This window comes from Corvus cornix, chromosome 2, assembly GCF_000738735.6.
Source record: "Corvus cornix cornix isolate S_Up_H32 chromosome 2, ASM73873v5, whole genome shotgun sequence".
Classification (NCBI taxonomy): domain Eukaryota; kingdom Metazoa; phylum Chordata; class Aves; order Passeriformes; family Corvidae; genus Corvus; species Corvus cornix.
The window spans coordinates 87,402,051-87,423,216 of NC_046333.1; the positions used below are offsets into that span (position 1 = coordinate 87,402,051).

The 21,166-nt window shown below is 36.9% G+C and overlaps 1 protein-coding gene across 4 annotated transcripts in view; it reads right to left on the minus strand.

Annotated features, from left to right (window-relative positions):
- TMEM245 (transmembrane protein 245) overlaps positions 1–21,166 on the minus strand; it is a 79,142-nt gene that overhangs the window by 29,743 nt on the left and 28,233 nt on the right. For 2 of the 4 annotated variants that reach the window (XM_039570150.1, XM_019282542.3), the window contains 7 exons: positions 19,478–19,540; positions 16,602–16,706; positions 15,172–15,254; positions 12,938–13,028; positions 12,036–12,134; positions 10,032–10,163; positions 2,836–2,958 (listed from right to left, as the gene is read on the minus strand). In XM_039570150.1, coding sequence (XP_039426084.1) covers positions 2,836–2,958; positions 10,032–10,163; positions 12,036–12,134; positions 12,938–13,028; positions 15,172–15,254; positions 16,602–16,706; positions 19,478–19,540 — 696 coding nt within the window. The remainder of the gene's footprint in view (positions 1–2,835; positions 2,959–10,031; positions 10,164–12,035; positions 12,135–12,937; positions 13,029–15,171; positions 15,255–16,601; positions 16,707–19,477; positions 19,541–21,166) is intronic. The other 2 variants (XM_039570161.1, XM_039570156.1) reach the window with 1 other exon arrangement.

The following is a 21,166-nucleotide window of genomic DNA, read 5'->3' on the forward strand; positions in this document are numbered from 1 at the left end:
CTGCCTCTGTTCCTAATTTCTCTATACTCAGTAAAATGCTACTACCATTTTCCCCCTACTCTACCCTCCCAGACTTTAACTGGAAGGTCACACTCAACTATTCACCTATAATGACCCCTGTCCAAAATGTCATATATTGGTTTAGGCTATATTACATCTTCCCAGGTGTTTAGCTTCTGCCTTGGGTGATAAACCAATCTAGCTAATAAAACAAGTCATATCAGCAGATTTAAACAGCATGCTGTTAACATTCATTTTGAGATTAAAAAATAATAAAAATAATTAAGCTTTGCTTTAATGGGAAATAGTCTAGTGCCAGTAGCAGTATAAACTATGTTTTGTTAGAGTTTCAAATGACAGAATCTTAAAACTTGAATCACATTTTAACATCCTTTGTAATTCTGCAGTTATGGTTATTTTTCTTCCTTGATGGGCTCTGCCATTTCTCCTAAGCTACTGTAATATTTCCTGATTTCACTAGAAAACTCTATACTAAAGCAGGCACCCAGATGAAGCTGTGTCTTCCTTTCACTGAGCTCAGCCTCGAGATCCTTCTTGCACATGCAGTTTTCAACACAGAGAGCAGCATATTGCTCTAAGTACAGTAAGTATAATAGCTACTTATCCTGACTGTTCTTCCCCAGTGTTTACAGAAGAAACTTGCCTTCTTAAGGAGATACAAGATAGATGTACCCACCTGCAGTGTAAAAGCCAAAGCAATGGCTGGGAATGAACAGCAGTGGAATAAAATGGTGTTAAGCTGAACTACAAGCTAGGAAAAAATACAAACCCTACTCAATTTCTGCTAAAAGAAGATGGATGTAACCACAGCACCATACAAAATTAACTGAATTTTGGAATACCTGCCTTTTAGGAAATTAACATTTTTCCTTTAGCACAATAGGTGTAGAAATGCAAAAAGAAGCCGTAGTCACTGTATACAATAAAATATTATCAAATGGCTCACTGACTCTTCCAACAAGTAGAATAGCCTCAATACTACTTTCAGCAGCAAAAGATACGTACTATCTTAGAGCAACTGGAGGCTATAAGTTTTCAGACCTCTTTTACAGGATATCTGAGATACTTAAATTGTTTCCTAAGCAACAATTCAAGATCCTGCCAATGCCTACAAGGAATAATTTACCAAATACAAAACAGTAAGACTTTTCCATAGTTAAACAGTTGATGGATTACTATTTCATGCTGTAGAATTTGTTCTGTAGCTGAAAACATTAAATACTCTAATTTGAGGAGGGATAGACTGAATTCAAGGAGAAAGCTCTGGGTAAACACTCTCTTCCAAAATGATAATTCAGCATTTCCACAGATACCAAGAAACATACAACCTAATTACTTGTGCATCAGGTCCAGTGATTCAGTAAACACTTTTGTATCTGCTTTTCATACTCAATTTTCTGCTGTAAAGCTTCAGGGTTTTTGTTTGTTGGGAGTTTTTTGCTTGTTTTGGGTTTTCTGGTTGTTTGTTTAGTTGTGTGTTTTACAAAATCTGCACATTCCCTGCAGGACTGTAGATGCCCATCAGCCAAATGGAGCTTTTTCTCTTCCAATCTTTGTAACAGAATAGGAGCACATGTGAGTACACACATGTGCATATTTATACACCAGCACGAAAGCATATACATACATCCACATGCACATGTGCAGACAGGAACTGGTATTCAGAAGTGAAATACAAGTGACACTTCCATGACTAATAATCAGTTTTCAAAAGCCTGGTGAGGATCTGAAGAGTCTTACTGGATTGTGGATGGATGTGCTACACTGACTGACATTCCTACTGAACGTTTTGATAAAAGACGTATTTTTCAAAATGGAGGTTCTGAACAAAGTGTCCATTATTTCCATGTTTTAAAGTACAAATTTTTATACCTTTTATCAAAATGAAATTCAGTGTTTTAATTTCTATTCAAGATGACTAAAATTGGACTGAAATGTAATCAGTAGAAAAACTAACCACTTTGAGTATTATCTTGTTGGAAAACTTAGGATAGTTTGTGCCACTCCAAACTAGTAAAAACTTTTCTGTAGCAACTAGGAAACTTGAAAAATTAAGAGTACAGTTCAAGCATCTAATCTTTAAAAGAATTCCAACACAGCAAGATCCCAACTACCTCTGCTAAACCAGCTGACTGCACAGTGCCTCAGCAAGAGGCAGGACCCTGCTGGCAGACAAAAAGTCAGATCATGCATCACAGTAACAGCATGCAATGAACTTGATGTAAGTCATTAGGCATCTAAAGATAAATTTTGTGTCTGAGCCTGAGTGCCTTGAAATCATTGGCAATTAGCTTGCAATTTTTGTACATTAACTTTTCAGACACAGTTTTAAATGTGCCATGTTGGGTGAAGTTGTGGACTAAGGAAGAAATAAAATACTCCCATGCAATCTTTTTTTTATGCAAGACAACTAGAGAACAAATTGCTGATCCCCCTGTAACAATTTTTTCCATCTTCTGAAAGCAATGACTTGTACAGGGATATGCTTATGAGGACACACCATAAGACTTCAGCAGTTATGTAGCATATCACAAGTTACAGCTTAGTATCTTCAAGGCCTGAAACAAGAATTTTCAACTAATAGGATGACAGGAAGACTTATTACCTCCTAATGTAAAAGTTACACAAATCTTGCCCTCTGTCTAGAATGCCCCCAGACAGATATGGAATTTGCAAAATCTTAAAAGAATTTTGGTATTAGGTAAGTTTAGAAGATGTTTCCAATGCTTTAGGTTTGAGTTTTCATTGTTACAACATGTGCAATTAGGCTTTTCCAGTAAAATGGGTCATGTGAACCAATGACATACCACTTACCACTGAAAGCACGAAATTGAGAAGAGCTGTGCCACTGTGGAAGAGGATTGTCACTAATGTTGTAACCGTAGTAAACAAGAGGCTCACATTGCGACTCATCACGATCCACAGAGACTCCAGGATCTGAAAAACAAGGGAGAAGTAAAGCAAAGTCAGGCACTGGATGCTATTAGCAAGGACAGAAAACTACTTACTGAGTGTTTTGTCTCCATCAAGCTATACAAAAATGACTTTTAAAAAAAAATCATCTTCCCTCACACCTACACTACAGCAGGTTCTATCAAGTGAAAATGTCTACCAAAGGTAAGTTTCTATGCAGCTGATTACAAGGTTTTGGAATTTTTCTCCCAATATTCAAAATTATTTCATTATGCAAAATTGCAAAAAAACTAGATGTGGTGACACTTTTTACTGTCATTAACATTGCTGTCAAGCAGATCTTGCCTTGAGAGAAAATATTCACCTTTTCAAAGGCAGAAATGTTAAGACACAAAGAACAAGGAGTAACATCACAAGGTAGAAATAAATCTGAAGCTTCAAATCAAATACTAAAAGTGCTACTTCAATAAATTTGTTTTTAAAAGCTTTCATGGTAATGAAATGCATGTTTTTAATAATATCTGCAGAGAAATGCAAAAGTTGTGATTTTGAGTAAGGATGCATCAGTTAGTCAAGTAACTATGAAAAATAAATCAAACAATCTTAGATAATCTATTAAAATTTGTACTGGCTTGGGGAACTGATTGCTTATGGATACATACAGTAAAGACTAGTTTTGATGCATCAAAAGGAGGAACATGGAGGCATCCTAAATACAATGCACACCAGTTTCAAACATGTATTTCATCCAGAAGGAATACAGTAAGAATGTATCAGCCAAAGTGATTCTAACAAATAAAAGCAGCAAGGTCACAAACAAATCTTCTTTCAGATTAACTAAGGTAACTGGAAAAACTGTAAAGCTCTGACACAAAAGCCCTTCAGGTTCAAAGTTGTAAGTGAAGACTTCAAAACTAGCAACTGTTAGTCTTGGTTTAACAAATGGAAATAAGGGTGAATTAAAACAAAACTAACCAACCAAAACTCCCCTAAAACCAAAAAAACCCTTCCCCAGTACGCAGCATTTGTAAAGCAGACAAAGGAATGTAAGCCATGTGATCACCTCTCCTCTAGAAGTGAGTGAATCATATCAAACTTAATTTATTAAGCATGAACTTGAGAGGGCACAAGTGCTGGGGGAAATGACAGGGAATTAAAAACAGAAAGACCTACTTAGCTCATGCTTCCTACTATTCAATGGGAATTATGAATGTCAAAGCTCATCTTTTGCACAGATTTTATTAGTCTCTCTTGAGAATTCAAGTGAGGTTAGAAGTGAAGAGGACACTGCTGAAAAATGTTCTCCTACTGGTACCTGTTCCTTTGCTTCTTCTATGGATTACAAATTCACCCTGGGGGTGCAGCAGTGCTGTAAGCTCATCCAGCCCCCAGGTAACATTATGTGCACATTATGCTGTGAGGACTGTAAACACAGAGGACAGTGAATTCTGAGGCAATGGTTGGTAGCCAAAGCAGAGGCCTTCCAGCTGGTATTGAGTAAAGATAGTGCTATCATTGCTAATAGCAGGCCTTAAATTGTATGCAAGGTTCCCCTCCCAGATATTTAAGCCTGTTACAAGCACTGTATGAACAGGAGTGCGAACAGGAGCTTCTGTGCCACAGGTCTTCTGTTATAATGTGGAGTTTAATCACAGAACAGCAGCAAAGGCCTTGAAAATAGGGACACAGGTTGAAAACAAAGGCCCGTGAAACAGGAGCAGTGCTTTGAGTAAGAAGGCATTGAAGATGCACAACCTTTAGAGCTAGGAAGACTGCTTTTCCTTCAAGAAAATGAGGTAGGAACTAAGAAAGGGGAAAAACACCTCAAAAGGCAAACAACAGGACAAGGCACCTGTCATGACCTGGAAAATTAATATTTCTCCCAAGTATGACAGCAGATAGTCCACGGCAGAGGTCAAGGGGCAGGAGTTGTCTGGAATAAAAACACTTTATGAAAGGACAAGCTCCTTAATTTGAGGGAAGATGATGTCCATTAAGTTCCAGCTGTCCATACCTAAGAGCTCTTGAGCCAGCTCATTTAGACTCCTGTAACTCAGACCATTAAGGACAGCCTCTATTGGTGCCAACTACACAGCACCATCATGATGGTATTTTATCCTCACAGCCCATGTAGGACACGATTGCTAAGGACTGACCACTTGGAATACATAATGAAAAAACTAGGAGACTGTAAAGCAAACCATTAGCATGAAGTGCATTGGTAATGAAAATTGGTCTAGTCAAGTTTTGCTCTAGAGAGTAAAACTAGCCTGATTTAACAGTCTTCTAAATACAAATCACAGCAACTCTTAAGACCCTCACTTGCAACACATAAGCTGAGCTGACACCAGTGAGAATTCACAAAGAGAGGAGCTTGTTCCATCTGCCAGAGAAAAGCACAATTAGTGAGACCGTAGCAGTTTACTTCAAAATATGATGTTTCTCCAGTACAGGCAGGATTTATTGAACACTTTCTGTAGAAGCTTTAGCCTGAGGGCTGATAACCAGGAGTATACAAACTGCAGGTGGTTTCAATGTAGGTATCACGTCATTCAATTAACATCAGGAACGGTTCTCCTACATGAACATCCTTGTTTGGTGGAGTCATTGATTTGAACTATTGAACTAGTTATCACCAGCATTTGCTTTAGCATAAGTGCAGTTAGTGCCCTTCTACAGCTCTGGCATGTCTTATGAAAGCAACTGCATCTTTTACGACGCGTCTCCAACTACAGAATAATTCCTCGTTACCCATATGTATCATTAAAATTTCAAGATACAAGCTTTTCATAGCTAGGCTGAGAAGACAGACAGAGCAAACATTAATCATTACTGAATACAGTACCAGAACGTGCTCAAATACTTCCCTATCACTCACAAAATCAAATGATGTGCAGCTGCACCTAAGAGTTCATAATGCTGTTCACTTCCCAGAGCCTACTGCAGCTGAGTAGATGAGCTCACCTACTACACATAAAGAATTGTTAACACCTTGCCAGCTGAGAGTTCTCCAAAGCACAACAAGTGTGAATATTTATGCAATGTTACAGTACTTTCAGTTACTTTTTTATTATTAAATAACTGAAAACCACACCTCTTTCCCCAAACCACTGCTCTGTAAGCAGCCATAAGGGATCAATGTTTAAAAGAGCTATGAAGCTGTGCAGAATTCAGCACGCCCTTCAACATCACACTGTGCTGTGTCACCATCAGCATCAGTTCCTGTGCCTTTCCAATCTGTAACAGGCAAGAAAGCAAAACTGCACACAATGTTCTCAGGCATCTAGGGTGTCCTCTTGGCCACTTATAAACTGGTCAGCACCTGAAAATGAGGGTTAAAAGGCACTTGACCAAAACAGTAATTTGCTCAGAACTTCAAGTCAGCAAACTTCCGGAAGCCAGATAAATCTATGTACCTAACTTGATTCTAAAGATCAACAGACATATAAAGGGAACAAAACTGGACACAAAGATGTAAAAAAACCCCAAAAAACCACGCTAATTGATATATTACTGCAAAATGGACTGAATTAGCTATAAACTTATGGGATTACTTGAATAAATTACTGGAGCCAGAGAAAATATTAGGATATGTAGTAACTCACTGAAATATTTGAGAAGCTGACTTGATTTAAAACATACAGATCAGTCATGCTAAAGGCACAGAAACGGAAACAGAAACCTAACTAAGCTGAAGCTCCCTGTGTACTACTCCGTGGAAGGTCTTTTGTCTTCCTGTCTGGGAGATCTCTGAACGAGATACCACCCGCTGGTGGAATGATGAGTATTCTGGTGCAAGGAGCCGAAAGATCAAATTAAGAAGACATTAGCAATGTCTCCTATAACATCAAGGGAGCTCTGAGTCATCATTCACTGATTTAGCCAGCAGCGATTCACTTTCTCAGTGCTACAAGCATACAAGAAATGGAGAAAAAGGGTATGAATGGAAAAGCAGATGAATGAGGAAAGAATGAATCTTTTTTATTTTTTAGAAATTAAATCTTAATAGTCCAGCTATGTGCTGCCTATTTAATCCATCTGATAAACTACCTTAGAGTGAAGCATGGGGTGCAAAATACAAGGCATAAGTGAGGATCCATTCTTGCTCTCTTTGCAAAGAATGAGGTGAAATAAACTCCACTTCAGAAACACATCACTGATTATACTATACTGGTTTTAAACACTACTGTTTAATACTGGAAAAAGGTAGCAGTGCTGCTAACACCAAAGCTTTTAGAAAAAAAGCTAACTGATGACTTGGAAAAGCTTAACTTCATATTAAATCTCCAGGCAATTTACATGTTTATATAGTAAATTACTTTAAAATAGTTAAGGTCTGTCTACATCAAACTACAGCTAAGCATAACTGCTATAATGAACAGCACATTTTGAGGGGGGTACACAAGTCTTCCAAGCTTTACCTGATACTCAGAATTTTGAATCAATGCATGTTGTTACAAATTAAACGAACAGCAGCAATTCCCCAACACACCTACATCAGTGATTTAATTACATGCTTTCAACTCTAAAATGAAAAATTCTTCCACTACAGGAAAAAGCCTGAAGTGAAACACTAGCAGCTGTCTTCCTTTAATGTTTTTCTTAAAGCAAATGCTCCTTCACTTATTAAGGAGGAAAAACACTTCCTAGGATTTCCATCGATGGAAAAGAGCTTATCTGCTTGTGGCTCTAATGACACTGTCAAATAGCTGTATTTTCAGAGAAAACTGACATCTGTTCTATTCTGAAATACTTCAGAAAGCCAAGGGGCAAGCAAGACATTTATTTTTTGGTAAACTCAATCTATGCTTAAATATTTGTTACATGCAAGTAGTGTAATCATACACAATTATTCTTTTCCAAAAGTGGAGGAAATCTCATTAGAGCCGCATATCCACTTCTTTACAGCTATCTCATTGTCTTTAAATTATCTCCATGTTAAAAAAACCTGTCAACACAGCTTTAGGACTGTACTGTGTCTTGCCATATTCTTAAGAACTGCAAACTAGCATTGATTTCAAGTGTTCAACCTCACTCTCCCCATAAACAACACACTCAACCAAAAAAAAAAAAAAAGTTGTAACAGTTTGGGTTGGAAGGGACTTTAAAGATCATCTGGTCCCAATCCCCCTGCCACAGGCAGGGCCACCTTTCCTTAGGCCAGGTTGCTCCAAGCCCCATCTAATCTGGTCTAAATCCCACTCAAAGTTCCATAAAATATGAAAACAGCAAACAAGCAAGAAACCCAAACCAAAGAATCTAAGCAAAAAAAAAAAATCAAATCCCCAGAACACACACTCCCAAAAGCACCCACATAATTTAAAATATTAACCCTTCCCAATTCAGTATGCCATCCTAATAACCCATTCTTCTACTTCAAAATACCAGGAGAAAGATTTTCATGCTGTGATAAGAACATAAATCCTGAATACAGTAAGGTTGCTTTGTATCTTAGGCTAGGTAAGAAACTTACTTAAAAATACCAGACTTCAGCAAAAACTTTTCTTATTTTCATACTCTCCATGTTTTAATGACCTAAACCAGCACAGAGATCATATTTTCATAAATTTTAATTTAAAATATTAGTATGAGTAATATTTATGCAATGCACTGTAAATGAGCAAGCCAGGAAAGAAAATGCTGCCCAGTACGGATGTGAAATTAGGATTTAGAGCTTTATACTAAGATGACTGTTTCACAGTCTGTCATTAAGGACATGAGTATATGGAGAAAAAAGACAGGTGTTTCCCCACAGCTGATGAGTAATGAGTTCCTGGAAATAAACAGGAAAGCAAGTCAATTGCTGGCACTTTTTTTCTTGAATTTCGAAACCAGTTTTTAGAAGTAAAGCAAGCATGTTAGCTAGATGAAAATTTTAATATTAATGTTTTTCATTCTTAAATATTTATTCTCTTTAGACTTTTCTTCCCCTCTCTCTAGCCTGCTTAGATTACTGAAGCACACTTTACATCATGGTTTCTGAGCACTGTGCAGCAATGCTGCAAATGACACGCTCTTATCATGTAGTTTCTCCTCCTTCTGCTCCTCTTGCCTAGAAGGAAACTCCACATTGATTTTAAATCATGATGTGCTGTGCATTTTTAAATCCTCTGCCTCAAGCATGCATGGCCAACTTTGAGAAAGCATTAAGCAAATTTCATTATTAACTGAAAAAAGGTTTACTGCAATAAAGTTTCTCTCAACTTTTTCTTGTTTCATGTCTTGTTCTCTGGTAGAAGCTGTAACAATTTAAGCAGCAGTTGGGAAGACAGAAAAAGCACACATGCCTATCAGTCTAAACCAAGAACTGCCTGGAGGCAAATACTAGCTTTAATTGCATCCACAGAGCTGCCATGGTGCCAGTTAGGTATAAATAATAAGTCTTCCAAAATTGAAGATACTTCTAATAATGACAACAGCTCAAGTCAAAGATGAACTGTATTGGGGATTGACTCTGTATATTAAGCATTTTGGACTTAACATGATTTTTTAGTGAAACACTTCAGTTTGGACTGCTTTCAATGCTTCCTCATTTTCTCCTCATAAGGTGAAAGGTTTTTATTCAGGAATTCACACTGTGTAAAATATTTATTTCACTCTCCACAGAACTTTCATAAAAAAGAAAAATAAGCTGCTTTCAATCCAACAAATAATAATAATTTGAGGCAAAAAAAGAGATGACCCCTGCTTTTATTGCTTGGTTTTATTTTCATAACCTCTTAGTTAATAGCTTCTTCAGTTATAACCTATACCACCTGGTTTCTTCTTTAAAGAGAAAAGACTGCATAAAATAATGCATTGAAAATCAGCTTGCAGGTGACACAGGTAACAACCTGCCTCAGGAAGACAGCTGGGAAGCTGGTATCCACGAAGATGCTGAAATCACAAGAGCTTCTTTATCATGAACACTTCTGTTTGTTTTACAGTTATATCTTAAATAGGTTTACAATAATTGCTTAGGTAATTGTAAGTAACACTAGCAGTGTTTCCCTAATTTTCCATGTACTTGAATCCATAACCTTAGTGGTACTCCAAGGAGAAATTGCTATCAGTTAAAAAATTAGACCAATTTCATAGTAAGTGCAAAGAATACGTACGGAGAGAAATGTTTCAATGTTATCATGAACAAATGATGCAACATCTTGCCAGTCCAAAATATCTCCAAGCCAGCTGTTCTGACGGTTAATGTGCCACTTGTGTCCTTTGTGTCTTCCAGAATGTGTTACATTCTTAAAAAGAGACAAAGAAAATAGACATTCAAATAAAATACAGAGAAATGAGAAAGTCAAAAGCTAATGATTTACACTGATGTTTTCTTAATGAGGAATAGATCCAACATGCATCTAAATACTGAGAGCTGCTTTAACTGGTATCCCCAAAAATAGCTGGAAGTACTCTGTACACTGGGAAAATTAAAATCTGACAGAAAACTGTAGTTAATGATCCCATTTAATTACATATCTGTATATCATACTGATTCAACTCTGTTAAAAACTAACTACTGCGTGACTGACACAATGGTATCTATTTTGCTTTTAATGAGAGCACACTAGAAAGAGGTAATGATTTCAGTTATTGCCTACATAATTTACTGTTTGCAACATCCAAGTTTTCCCAGTATAGCCCATAAAGAAAAATGCAAGCAGAAGTTGAAGCAAGTATTTTTCTCTACTATTAGTTTCTACCTCTCCACAGGTAATGTTCCATCAAACAAAACCTAAAAGCTGAACTGGATGCATGGAGGATTTCTTCTGACTACACACCTTTGTAACTGCAACACAACAAGACAACAGGACATGGCCATAAAAACAACAGCTAACTCCTTAAGTGGCTCCTCCCTAATTATGAAGTTGCCTATTGCCCAGTGAATCACACCTGATCACCATCTTGAATGAGGCTATTTGACTCAGTCTGGGACTGTGACAAGTGTTTCAGAGAAGGATGCCAAAAATGTCTGTAAGCAAGCTTAAGCAAACCTGCTGACTACAACATCCTAGTCTTTAATAGAAGGAGACTTCTCAAGTTCTTAACTCTGATTTTTATAATAAGCATTCCACTACTTGTTAAAATTTTCAGAACACTTTTAGCCTTACCAGCCTGCATTCAAAATGACACTATCTTTTTTTGCCACAAATGGCAAGTAACATCCCAAGTGAGGTCCCTGCACTGATTTATCTAAGAGCATTACATTTTCTGCTTATTACCAATTCTCTCTAGATGCACCGTTACACTTTGTGATGCACAATTAGCAACCTTCATTAACAATCCACCACCAACACGGAGACCTTTCTTCTGAATGGGCAATTTATTTAGGGCAGAACCATATGAGTAGTCAAAAACCTCCCTCCAACAGGCCTTCTGTATTTGTAAACTGTATGAAAACCTATCATCTGTTCATCTAGTTCTGTACTGAAAATGTTACTTCTTTAATGCAAAGATCTTCTCAGAACTTCAGAGGTACTTGAAAAATAACTGCATGAAGAAAAGTGTTAATAGAATCACAATCATTTAAATATACAGAAGTATTTCAGGAATATGACTTCTGAATTTGGTATTTCCATTGCGCAATGACTAATGAATTGGTTTTTCCTTTAAAAGGCAAACAGCACTGGCAGCATAAAAATTATTTAACTCTTGAACTTTTCAAGATTCAGTGTACAGAACCCATTATAAGATGGCTGCAAAAATGCACTGCAAGGAACCTAACAAGAGGACAATTACTTTCTCACAATTTCAAATTTATAGAAGTTACACAAATCATGAAGAAGACCAGTTTCCTTTTCCCAACACCTCAGTGACACAAAAATTCAGCAGAAAGTGCTAAACTAAGAAATACTAATTATAAAGAGTGAGAAAACCGTAAATTAAATGGCACACATAAAAACACAACTACTTAAGTGTAGGACACAGCTCTGGCTGTACTCAAACTGTGACTGCAGCATGATCTTACACACGTTCTACATTTTTACCTTTTTTTTACTGACCTTTACTCAACCTTCCAACTTTCTGCTAATCCCTTCCTCAGAAATGCATACTTAGCATAATTATCTCAGAGTATTAAGTGATAGTTTATATAAATACCATTTAAATAAGTTACCCACCTTCACAAACCAAGAGTGATAAAGCCTGTCCCAGAGCTCCAGCACTTGTTTCTCAATCACAGCAGTGTTATTTACTTTTTCTCCTAAAATCTTATGGAGCTAAAACACATAAAAATCTTTTATTACACAGGACAGAATAAAGCAGCCATCTACTGATGAACTTCAAGCTTGATGAATCACATAAGAGTGTCTGTAAAGGTATGTCTCACACCCAAATTACTAGAAAAAATTAGTATCAATGTGAAATACACACTTCAGATAACATGGTTTACAATACAAAGACTGTGTTGAAAAACATTCTGCTGCACTAAGGACTTCTTTCTGAGCTGAAAAACCAATGCTGTCTCTAGAATGCTTAATCCAAAACCCTTGATCATATCTTTAGGGTAAATATTTCAAATAATTTGAGATGTGTGCTAGATATCAAAATATATAAGTAAGAATCTTGGCAATTTCTTCTGAAGTTAGCTTAACTATATAAATTATGATTAAAAAAATGTCCAGTGCACCACACCCAGCCCACACAGAAATTAGAATACTGGGGAGAGGGAGGGGTGGTGGTCGCAATGGAAGTCTACGCTGTCTATGATAGGACAGCTAAAGCCAGTTAAAAAAAAAACTACACCATTTCATTTGATGCATTTTCACTGGGAATCATTAGAATGATGACAGATTCTGCAGCTCTTAAAAATAAACTATCCTCTGAGCAGAAAAGACTACTGAAATAACTCCCACTCTTCCTTCAAAAGTCACAAGCCAGAGAGTAGAAAGAACAGATCTGTCAACAAAATGGTTAAGCACACAGAAAAGAACTACTGACAAATACATTTTTATTTCTTTTTACTCTTATGAAATACAAGAAATTAAAGAACAACTGGAGGTTTTTGAGAGCTGACTCCTACCTTGTGTGTGATCCATTCTCGGCCATACTGGTATACGTTGTTCGCTGCGGAATTGAGCGCCTTCTGAATGACCTGGGCTTCTGGGAGCCAGCTGGGTGGGGGGGGAGTTTAAAGAGGGAAAACAAAGTTAACTGCCATATACTACACACATTTCATTACACCCAAAACACATTGCAAATTAACATTTTTGAAACAACAACAAATCATTACAGTTAAATACATATAAACTTATTACAACTCTAATGTTTCCTTCTACATATCAAGGAATAGATTTTCCCATAAGCAAAGCACAATTAAATCTAGGGCATGTCATTGCATTTAAAATCCTCCAAGGTTCCTGAAACCTTAATTAAATTGATATCTCGACTTTTTCAAAAGAGATCTCTTCAATCTGTATGTGTGCTATTCATACTACATTTTTTTCCCCCAGAGTTTTCTGAAAATACTGTATGAAGCAGTCACATCTAGCTGCAAACACAACCTTCTGAATTACAAGCTGAATGTAAATTGTTAACATAGTTTCCATGAAAAAGCAACCAGTTGAAAAAGGGTTTGGACATCACTTATTTCTAAGTCCTCACCAAACTACCTGCTTGTGAATTTCTTCAGGGACTCACATCACTTTCAAGCAATGTACCCTACTGAGTTGCCAGCATCTCACCACTTGTGAATATAGGGCACACAATCTCTGCTTTGACTTTCTTTTTACATCTTGATTTCAACGGCACTTGTTGGAGCCCTTCCAAAACAAAACGAAAGCACTCAGGAAATAAAACTGCTATACTTGTTCACCTGTCTGAAGATCAACATGGAAGCTCTTCTGCCTGTATAAAGCTTCAGAAATGTCCCAGATTGGAATTCCAAGATATTTCAGTCACTCACCTCTAAACATAATATGAGCATCAAGCTCTGAAAGCTGGTAAAGCTTCATGGATTTGGCAAGAGATATTCTTACTCTTTGTGAATTAAATATACTCTTCTGGATACTTCAAATTTGGAAGAAAACACTGAAAGTAAAAAGTTACGCTACAATTCTGCTAATGATTCAACTAGTACTCCAGTAGTTTCATCATGTAAATAAGCTTCTGACAGTCAAATTTCCATTTTCATTAGTCCCACTTATTTCCATCTTACAGCAAAACAGAAAGGCCAAACAACACAAGAGATGCCATGAAGAAGTAAAACCACTTTAAGTGCTTTCTGTTCTCATCACTGTGATTACTTTAGTGCTAAAGCATGTATTACTACAGTGGTTATTAACTACATCCTTTTAGTTCTGTTTCTGAAAAATCGTTTTGCTCTTATAATACTGAATGTGCTTTCTTTCAATTTTCTTAAACCACCATCACTTTTGATTAGAATGGGCCCTTGAAAGAGTCAACCATTCTTATTCTGGAGGGATCTTTTTTTCCTGGCATTAAACTGGTATCTCACCTTTGCCCAATGTCTGTTTAGCTGAAGCAGAATGAAAGCCACCTGAAACCTGCCCCCCCTAAAATCACACTTTTTCAGTCTCACTTATTCCCCCTCAGATGTTCATGCAATCACTCCTTTACTCACCAGCATGCCCTTGTTTTCCTCTACATGCATTTCTCTCAAAACCTTCTCTCTCCCTTAACATTTGCCTTGGTGTTTACTTTAATCATTACACAGACTAAACCTTACAAACTTCCCACTGCGCACACTATACACATCTCCCTTAATAGGAATGGCCCTCCCCAACTGATTCATACCAAACTCTCCCCATCCACCATTCTTTCCACCCTTGAACTCTTCTTCAGTTCACTCCAGAAACAATGTCTTCAACTCCTATGCCCTCAAAGGCATTCTGCATCGATCTCTCCACACTGAAAAAATAATTTAGCTCTGTCTTGAAACTTTCCAGAGAGAGCATTCTTTGCCAGCACTTTTCTTTCATACGAAAAACATACTGATCTCTTTTTTTCTCGGCACTATACAGGTTTCTTCTCCACAACTGTAGCTAGAAAAGTTCATACAGCCATCCTTCACCACCAAAATCCAACCAGTCCTCAAATGAAGTATCACACTGACAGTCCTCCACAGTGATGCATAAACATCCCTGCTGTCTGAGAGTTTAGCTTTTACATCTGCCTGCGAGAGCCACCCACATTTCTGTTCATCCAGGGGATTTTTCAAATTAAAAACTATTCATTAGAGCACCTGGAAGTTTGTTCATCCCCCCTATACTATTTGCTTAACTTCAGCATTCTTACTTTGCCCATTCTGGGTGACTGGCTACTGTCTCATTGATCAAGCTGCTTGTGACTTGAATCATGTGAACGCTCTCCTGATGTACCTAAATTAAAGACAGAGAGGAGAAGTGTTATGTAGTGCAAACTACAGCTCTTCCTACATTCAGAAAGATTTTTTTTTTTTTTTTTGGGGGTGGGGGGCAGGTATTGGGAGGAAGAGGATGGGGTGGTGGGGGAAGAGGAGGAGGGGGGAAGTGACCAGTTTGTACATTTAAAAAATAATTCTTCCAGTGCAAACAACCCACTATGAAGAAGGAAGTTCCATTAACCCAAGAAAAACCTAGTCAATACAATAATCATCACTCTGTTTTGAAAATTCTGGTCACTAGTAATAGCAAATGGAAATTTAAACCTTATCACATCAGTGGAAAAAAATTTAACAGTAACAGCAGTGCTGTCAAGGGAAGCAGTAAAATATAAAGCACAGTTTCAAATATAATTTTTTAAGCCATGGATCAAAGAAGCATAAAAATTAATGAATACTTAACTCTAACATGACCAGTCATGCTATGAAGTGCCTGACCAAATAAATTCTTCAGTAAGAATGATAAAATACACCTTTTATAAATATCTTAATAGTCCTTTTATGAATATAAGGAAGCTTTAGGCAGGAATGTTTGCACAACTTCTAAGGTTTTCAATTTTAAGTACTCAACACTATATATGCTACATTTTGGAAAAAGGAGATTGACATCATAACCGACTGATCTTTGTTCCATAACTGTATTCAAATCAAACAGTCAATCTCCATTGATCGTTTCAAGTATGAACACAGCTCCATTAGGGAAAAAGGAAAAAAAAAAAGTCCATGAGTGACCTCTTCTGGTGAACAAAAAAAAACCCAACAAACCCACACGCAACCATAAACCAAAAATCAATTTCAGAGAATATCTGATCATGAATCTCAGTACATTTAACTCAGAAAAGGATACCATGAGGTTATTACAGGCAATTACACCAAAAAATCTGCAAACACACCTTAAGCATTTTGCAAATGTTTCTGATGCAAGGTAAATTAAAAGAAAAAATTCTAAGGAGTTCTTCTGTTGACAAGGAAGGTGCTGACAGGATGCGAAATAAATCTGTTCCTGTAATACATAAGCTAGTAATTCTTTCACTAGAATAAATTTTGCATTTCCAAATGTCTATATATTAGCCTTGTCACATACGTAAAAAACCACAAAAATACAAAGAAATATAAATATTGAGATTTTGGTATATTTTTGTATATTCATTCTATAGTCTTGGAATGGTGACAAGTTCAACTAGAGAGCAATTAGTTCCTAAGCATTTATAAAAACTCTTAAAGCTATACAATCTCGTATAAGTATCAGTAACCTCCATCAGCAATGAAAATGAGCTCTACAATTGTATTCATTAGCACACTGTACCTTTGCTGTAAGGAGAAGAGCTAGCAGAAGGGTTCCTATCACTAGCAAAAATATTATGAAAATGCTGATTATTTTATCTAGCATTTTCTCCAACCACACGATAATCTGTGCAGAAAAAAAAAAAGAAAAAACAAATTATAGCATATAAATCAATCTTTTATGAAAGCAATGCTATATGCTATGCGACAGTATTGTTATTTTTATTTATAATCACAGTACAAAATCAGGCTCTAATCAAACAGCATTTATGCCCAAGCTTGGAAATGAACAATTAACAAGCGATGTTAGCATGATTAAGGTCATGGTATGACATGTGATTTTGCAAAAAACATGTACACATTACCACACAACACGGCAAGCTCTCTGCAAAGCAAGCAATAATTCAACAGTTACTTACTAGACCTAGAGAAGTACCTAAAAAAGACATTCATGTCAGCTAGAACCCAGAATTTTGTCTTTGTTTCTTGTCCTTCAGCAACTTGGAAACTTACAGACACTGTCTGCACAGGATTTCAAAGCTACCAAGGTATACTGTAAAGCACAACCATAACTTTCAGATTTGAATAGCTAAGAGCCATCTAAATGACAAATGAGGTATTTTTGCAAGTAATAAAATTTTTAAAGCTGCCTCATCACCTTCTGAACTTAAATGGGACAGGTGGGGTTCTACATTATTGAATATCAGGCCAATTATTCACCATCAACTATTTCTATCCACTTCCAGTCTCAGGAGAATGCTCAGCATTAAGCATGCATCAGCTGAACTGACTGATACAGGAAATAGGCATGCTTACAAAAAGGCCCATTCTATACATGTCCATAAGCAAATGGTGATACCACATTCAAGTAGAGAAATTCTGATAATGTCATTCAAAACAATGAAACTGCTCAGTCACATGACTTTGCAGAGTGCTCTGGAATAGTGCAAGCTGAGCTTCATCTCATACACAAATTGACTGTTTACATAAAAAGCTGTGAAAGCACATGCAAATATGACCAAATACATTCTTCTAGCTCCTATGGTTCAAATACCAGGTCTATTTCTACTCCATTTAGCATTACTACAGGAAAAAGCAACAAAACAACTGTAAAATTTGTGATTTAAGAGAACTGAGGTCAAAGCCAATGTGTAGTAAGCAAAAGTACTTTTGAGTACAAGTTACATATTCAACAATTAAGTTGTAACATTTTAGTTAGAGATCTTATAAAGCTACTAATATGCATGCTGATGGTTTACATTAGTTCCTTCTTCATTATTTACCCTAGCCCTACACATGAAATCAACCCTGGAACAACGAACTTCTCAGACTGCTGTGTGATGATTGAATTGGTCAACACTGAAGTTAGATCTCCTATTTGAAAAAGGATTCTTTTTGTGTGTGTTCATCTGGTAGCATCTGAGCATTTAATGTACATCAAGCAATTATTTTTAAACTTCAGGTTTTTACAACCAGCTCCTTGTTTGATCTAAATTAACTCAAGGATTATATTCAGCATTTTAGAACTGTTGTTCAAAATGATGACAAAAACTAAAAGAAAGTAAAATCCTTTTAGAAGTAACAAGGTGTTGAGCCAGCAAGTTTTTGTAACAAGATCTGCACTACATTAAGAACTGCAGAAAGGAACTCAGGGAACATGAGGCATTGTGAAAAAATCTTTTGTCTTACATAGTTTTAACAGTTTTCAGCATTGCTGAAATACTTCAGCCATCAGAAATGCCTTGCCAGTGCTGGAAGGAGGTGACCTGCCTGCAGTAGTACTGCAGCTCTCTGAAAAACTTTGAGTACCCCCTACACAGGGCATATATATGGTGTATATATAGAGGTTACCTCTTTGGAAATAAGACTGAAACAGGACTTGCCGTGCCCTTCCAAGCTTCGTGTACATCTAATGATTATGCAAGAGAAGCAAGAAATAAAAGTCCTTGTTTTAAAGGACAGAAATCAAAAATATCACCAAAAAACCACCACTGGATGGGCAGGGGAAGAAAATTTTACAGCATGGACTTCAAAATGAAGCTACTAAAAATTAAAGCTGCCCTTGTCATTTCAGACAAAGTTCAAACTGCTATTTACTTTCTAAGTCAGAGATAAAAGAAATCCAGTAGTCTTACATAGAGCACCTTAATCAGAATCACTGAATCCATGTAACTGAAGTACTGTCAAAGATTTCCAAAAATGCTAGGCTCAATGGTTGTGTAAGGGGTATCAAATAGGTGAAATGTCAGTGGAGCTAAGGCTGAATACATTAGATGTTTTGCCACGTAGCAACTACTGGAAGGTCAAACTCCAAAAGACCAGGATGATGACTCTCTCCAAGATGGCACATGACAGACAAGGTATCTTACCTGACACTTGTACTGTGGGTTCAAACATGCCTGACTGCCATTAAAGTGCAGTTACAGCACATGTAAATCCTGGATTACCTTTAATCTAGTTAGCAAAGTCATGGCAGCACTGATGAGGTGCAGCAGCCTCAGCCAAGCAAGTCCACCTTGTCTCTATTTACTCAGTCAGGCAGCCCAAGGAAGGCTTGATGAAAGCCAGCATTGGCAAGCCTACAGGTACTGCAATTACATCTCTCAACACAGGCTTAAGGGGATCCAAGTTATACAAGTGGTACAGACGTACCACAGGAGAAGACTGAATTGCACTGAGTATCACAGAAGTAAAAGCAGATGGACAACATTCACTTAAGGCTATATTTACTCTTTTTTTTTTTCCTATAAAAACACACTTCATTTCCCTACATTAACCCCCAATACTTCCTTAGCAAACCCTCACCTTTGCACACTCATGCTAAACAATGCATAGGAGCAGCTAAGCTACTCGCTGCAGGGAAGCTACACTGTTAAATGCCTGTGTGGTTGTACTTACCACTGAATCAGGTCCAGACTTCACTCCTACCCCAACCGTGCCAGGCCTCCCTTTACACCCTTCCTGTAAACCATGGGCATGCACACAGAGACAAACATGTACTGACTAAATGCTACTCATTAGCCAGAGGTCACGAAGTTTTATATTTGGTTCCAAGCTTCTAAGCTAAAGGTTAGTCAACAGAGGAAAGCTGAGGCTGCCACAACATCTGAAATTATGCAAAGGTCAAGGAAAGGCAGGCTCCTAAGCTACAGAAGGTCACACTCGTAAAACCAAACTGAAATGTTACTGATTTGTGATAGGCTGTCCAAAAAAACCTATCCTTAATTGTCACAGTTTTGAAATGCAATTATCAAGGTTTTTTTTTTAAATTTAGCTCACTGTAAAAAGGTTTTTTTGATTGAGTTACACTCTATTGGAAAGCTCCTCAATAATTTGCGAGCACTTCCTCTTTCAGCTTTTGGATGATGATACAAACCGTATTATACTAAGCTGTAAAAGAACTACAGCCCATACTTAAAATTCAGAAATCCTGCCATCTAGACAGGTTCTCCATGTTATGCAGTATGATACATCATCTATGAATTAATATTTGCATGTTGCATACTGCACAGCCTTCAGAGCAGTAGTTTTTCTAGCACGTTTGATTTACTACATTACCCAAACAGTGAAGCACATCTAGGCATCCACTTCATTTTCAACTGAATTTATATAAAATTACCAACAAGAACTTTTATTATTTTCTGTAAACAACTCCACTATTTATGAAGATTTTTTCCCAAGACATTCCTTAGACTTGTCATTTCCCTTTAGTTCAGTTAATATTTGAAGATACCACCATCTCCTTAATATCATCTGCAGAGAATAAGGGGAAGTCTGTAACCAGAACACATCCCAAGGTTATGCTGAAATGAATCAGCTGAGTAGTTAAGCTAGAAAAGGTAGAAAACAGAGTATGTGAGGTCTCAAGTCTACTTAAACCAGTGTCCCTCCAACAGCAGCAGAAGAATTTAGCAATTCCTCCTAAAGACTCCTGCCACAGAAAATGTTATTAAGAACAAATTATGCTAGACTGATGGAATCTGTTCTATACTTTGAGCTACATATACCATGAACAGGAATCAAAAAGCCAAGGTCTATCGCTAGCAGTCATAATCAACCATCATTTCAAACTCTGCCATATCCATATGATTTTTAATTTCCTGCTGGATTATCAGAAATTTATCTTGGTGTTCTCTCAAGTAATTCCCTTCAAAGACAAAGCAAAAAGGAGAAAGACACACACAAAAAAATCACTTTTTAACTACAACCAGTGTTCTGTATTACAAATCTCCTCCTTTCTTTGCCTGTGACAGAATATGACTTTTTTTTTAATTTTTAAAAAAATCATCAAAACACCACACACAACAAAACAAACCCACTGACTGCACATTTTTTTCACTGATTATAATATTACTACTGTATGTTCATGCACAGAAGTCAACACTGTATGTAATACTATAGGACTTTCAGGATTTCTACTTATGAAACTGTAAAGTACTCAAAAACAACTCCAAGGAACTAAAAAAACCTACACTCTGTTAAGAAACTATATCCACAAGGTTTTGCCAAATAATGCTAATTTCTAAAGTGAAAATAAAATCCAGGCATTTTAGCATTTAGAGCAATTAAATTTTTTTTAGAACCTAC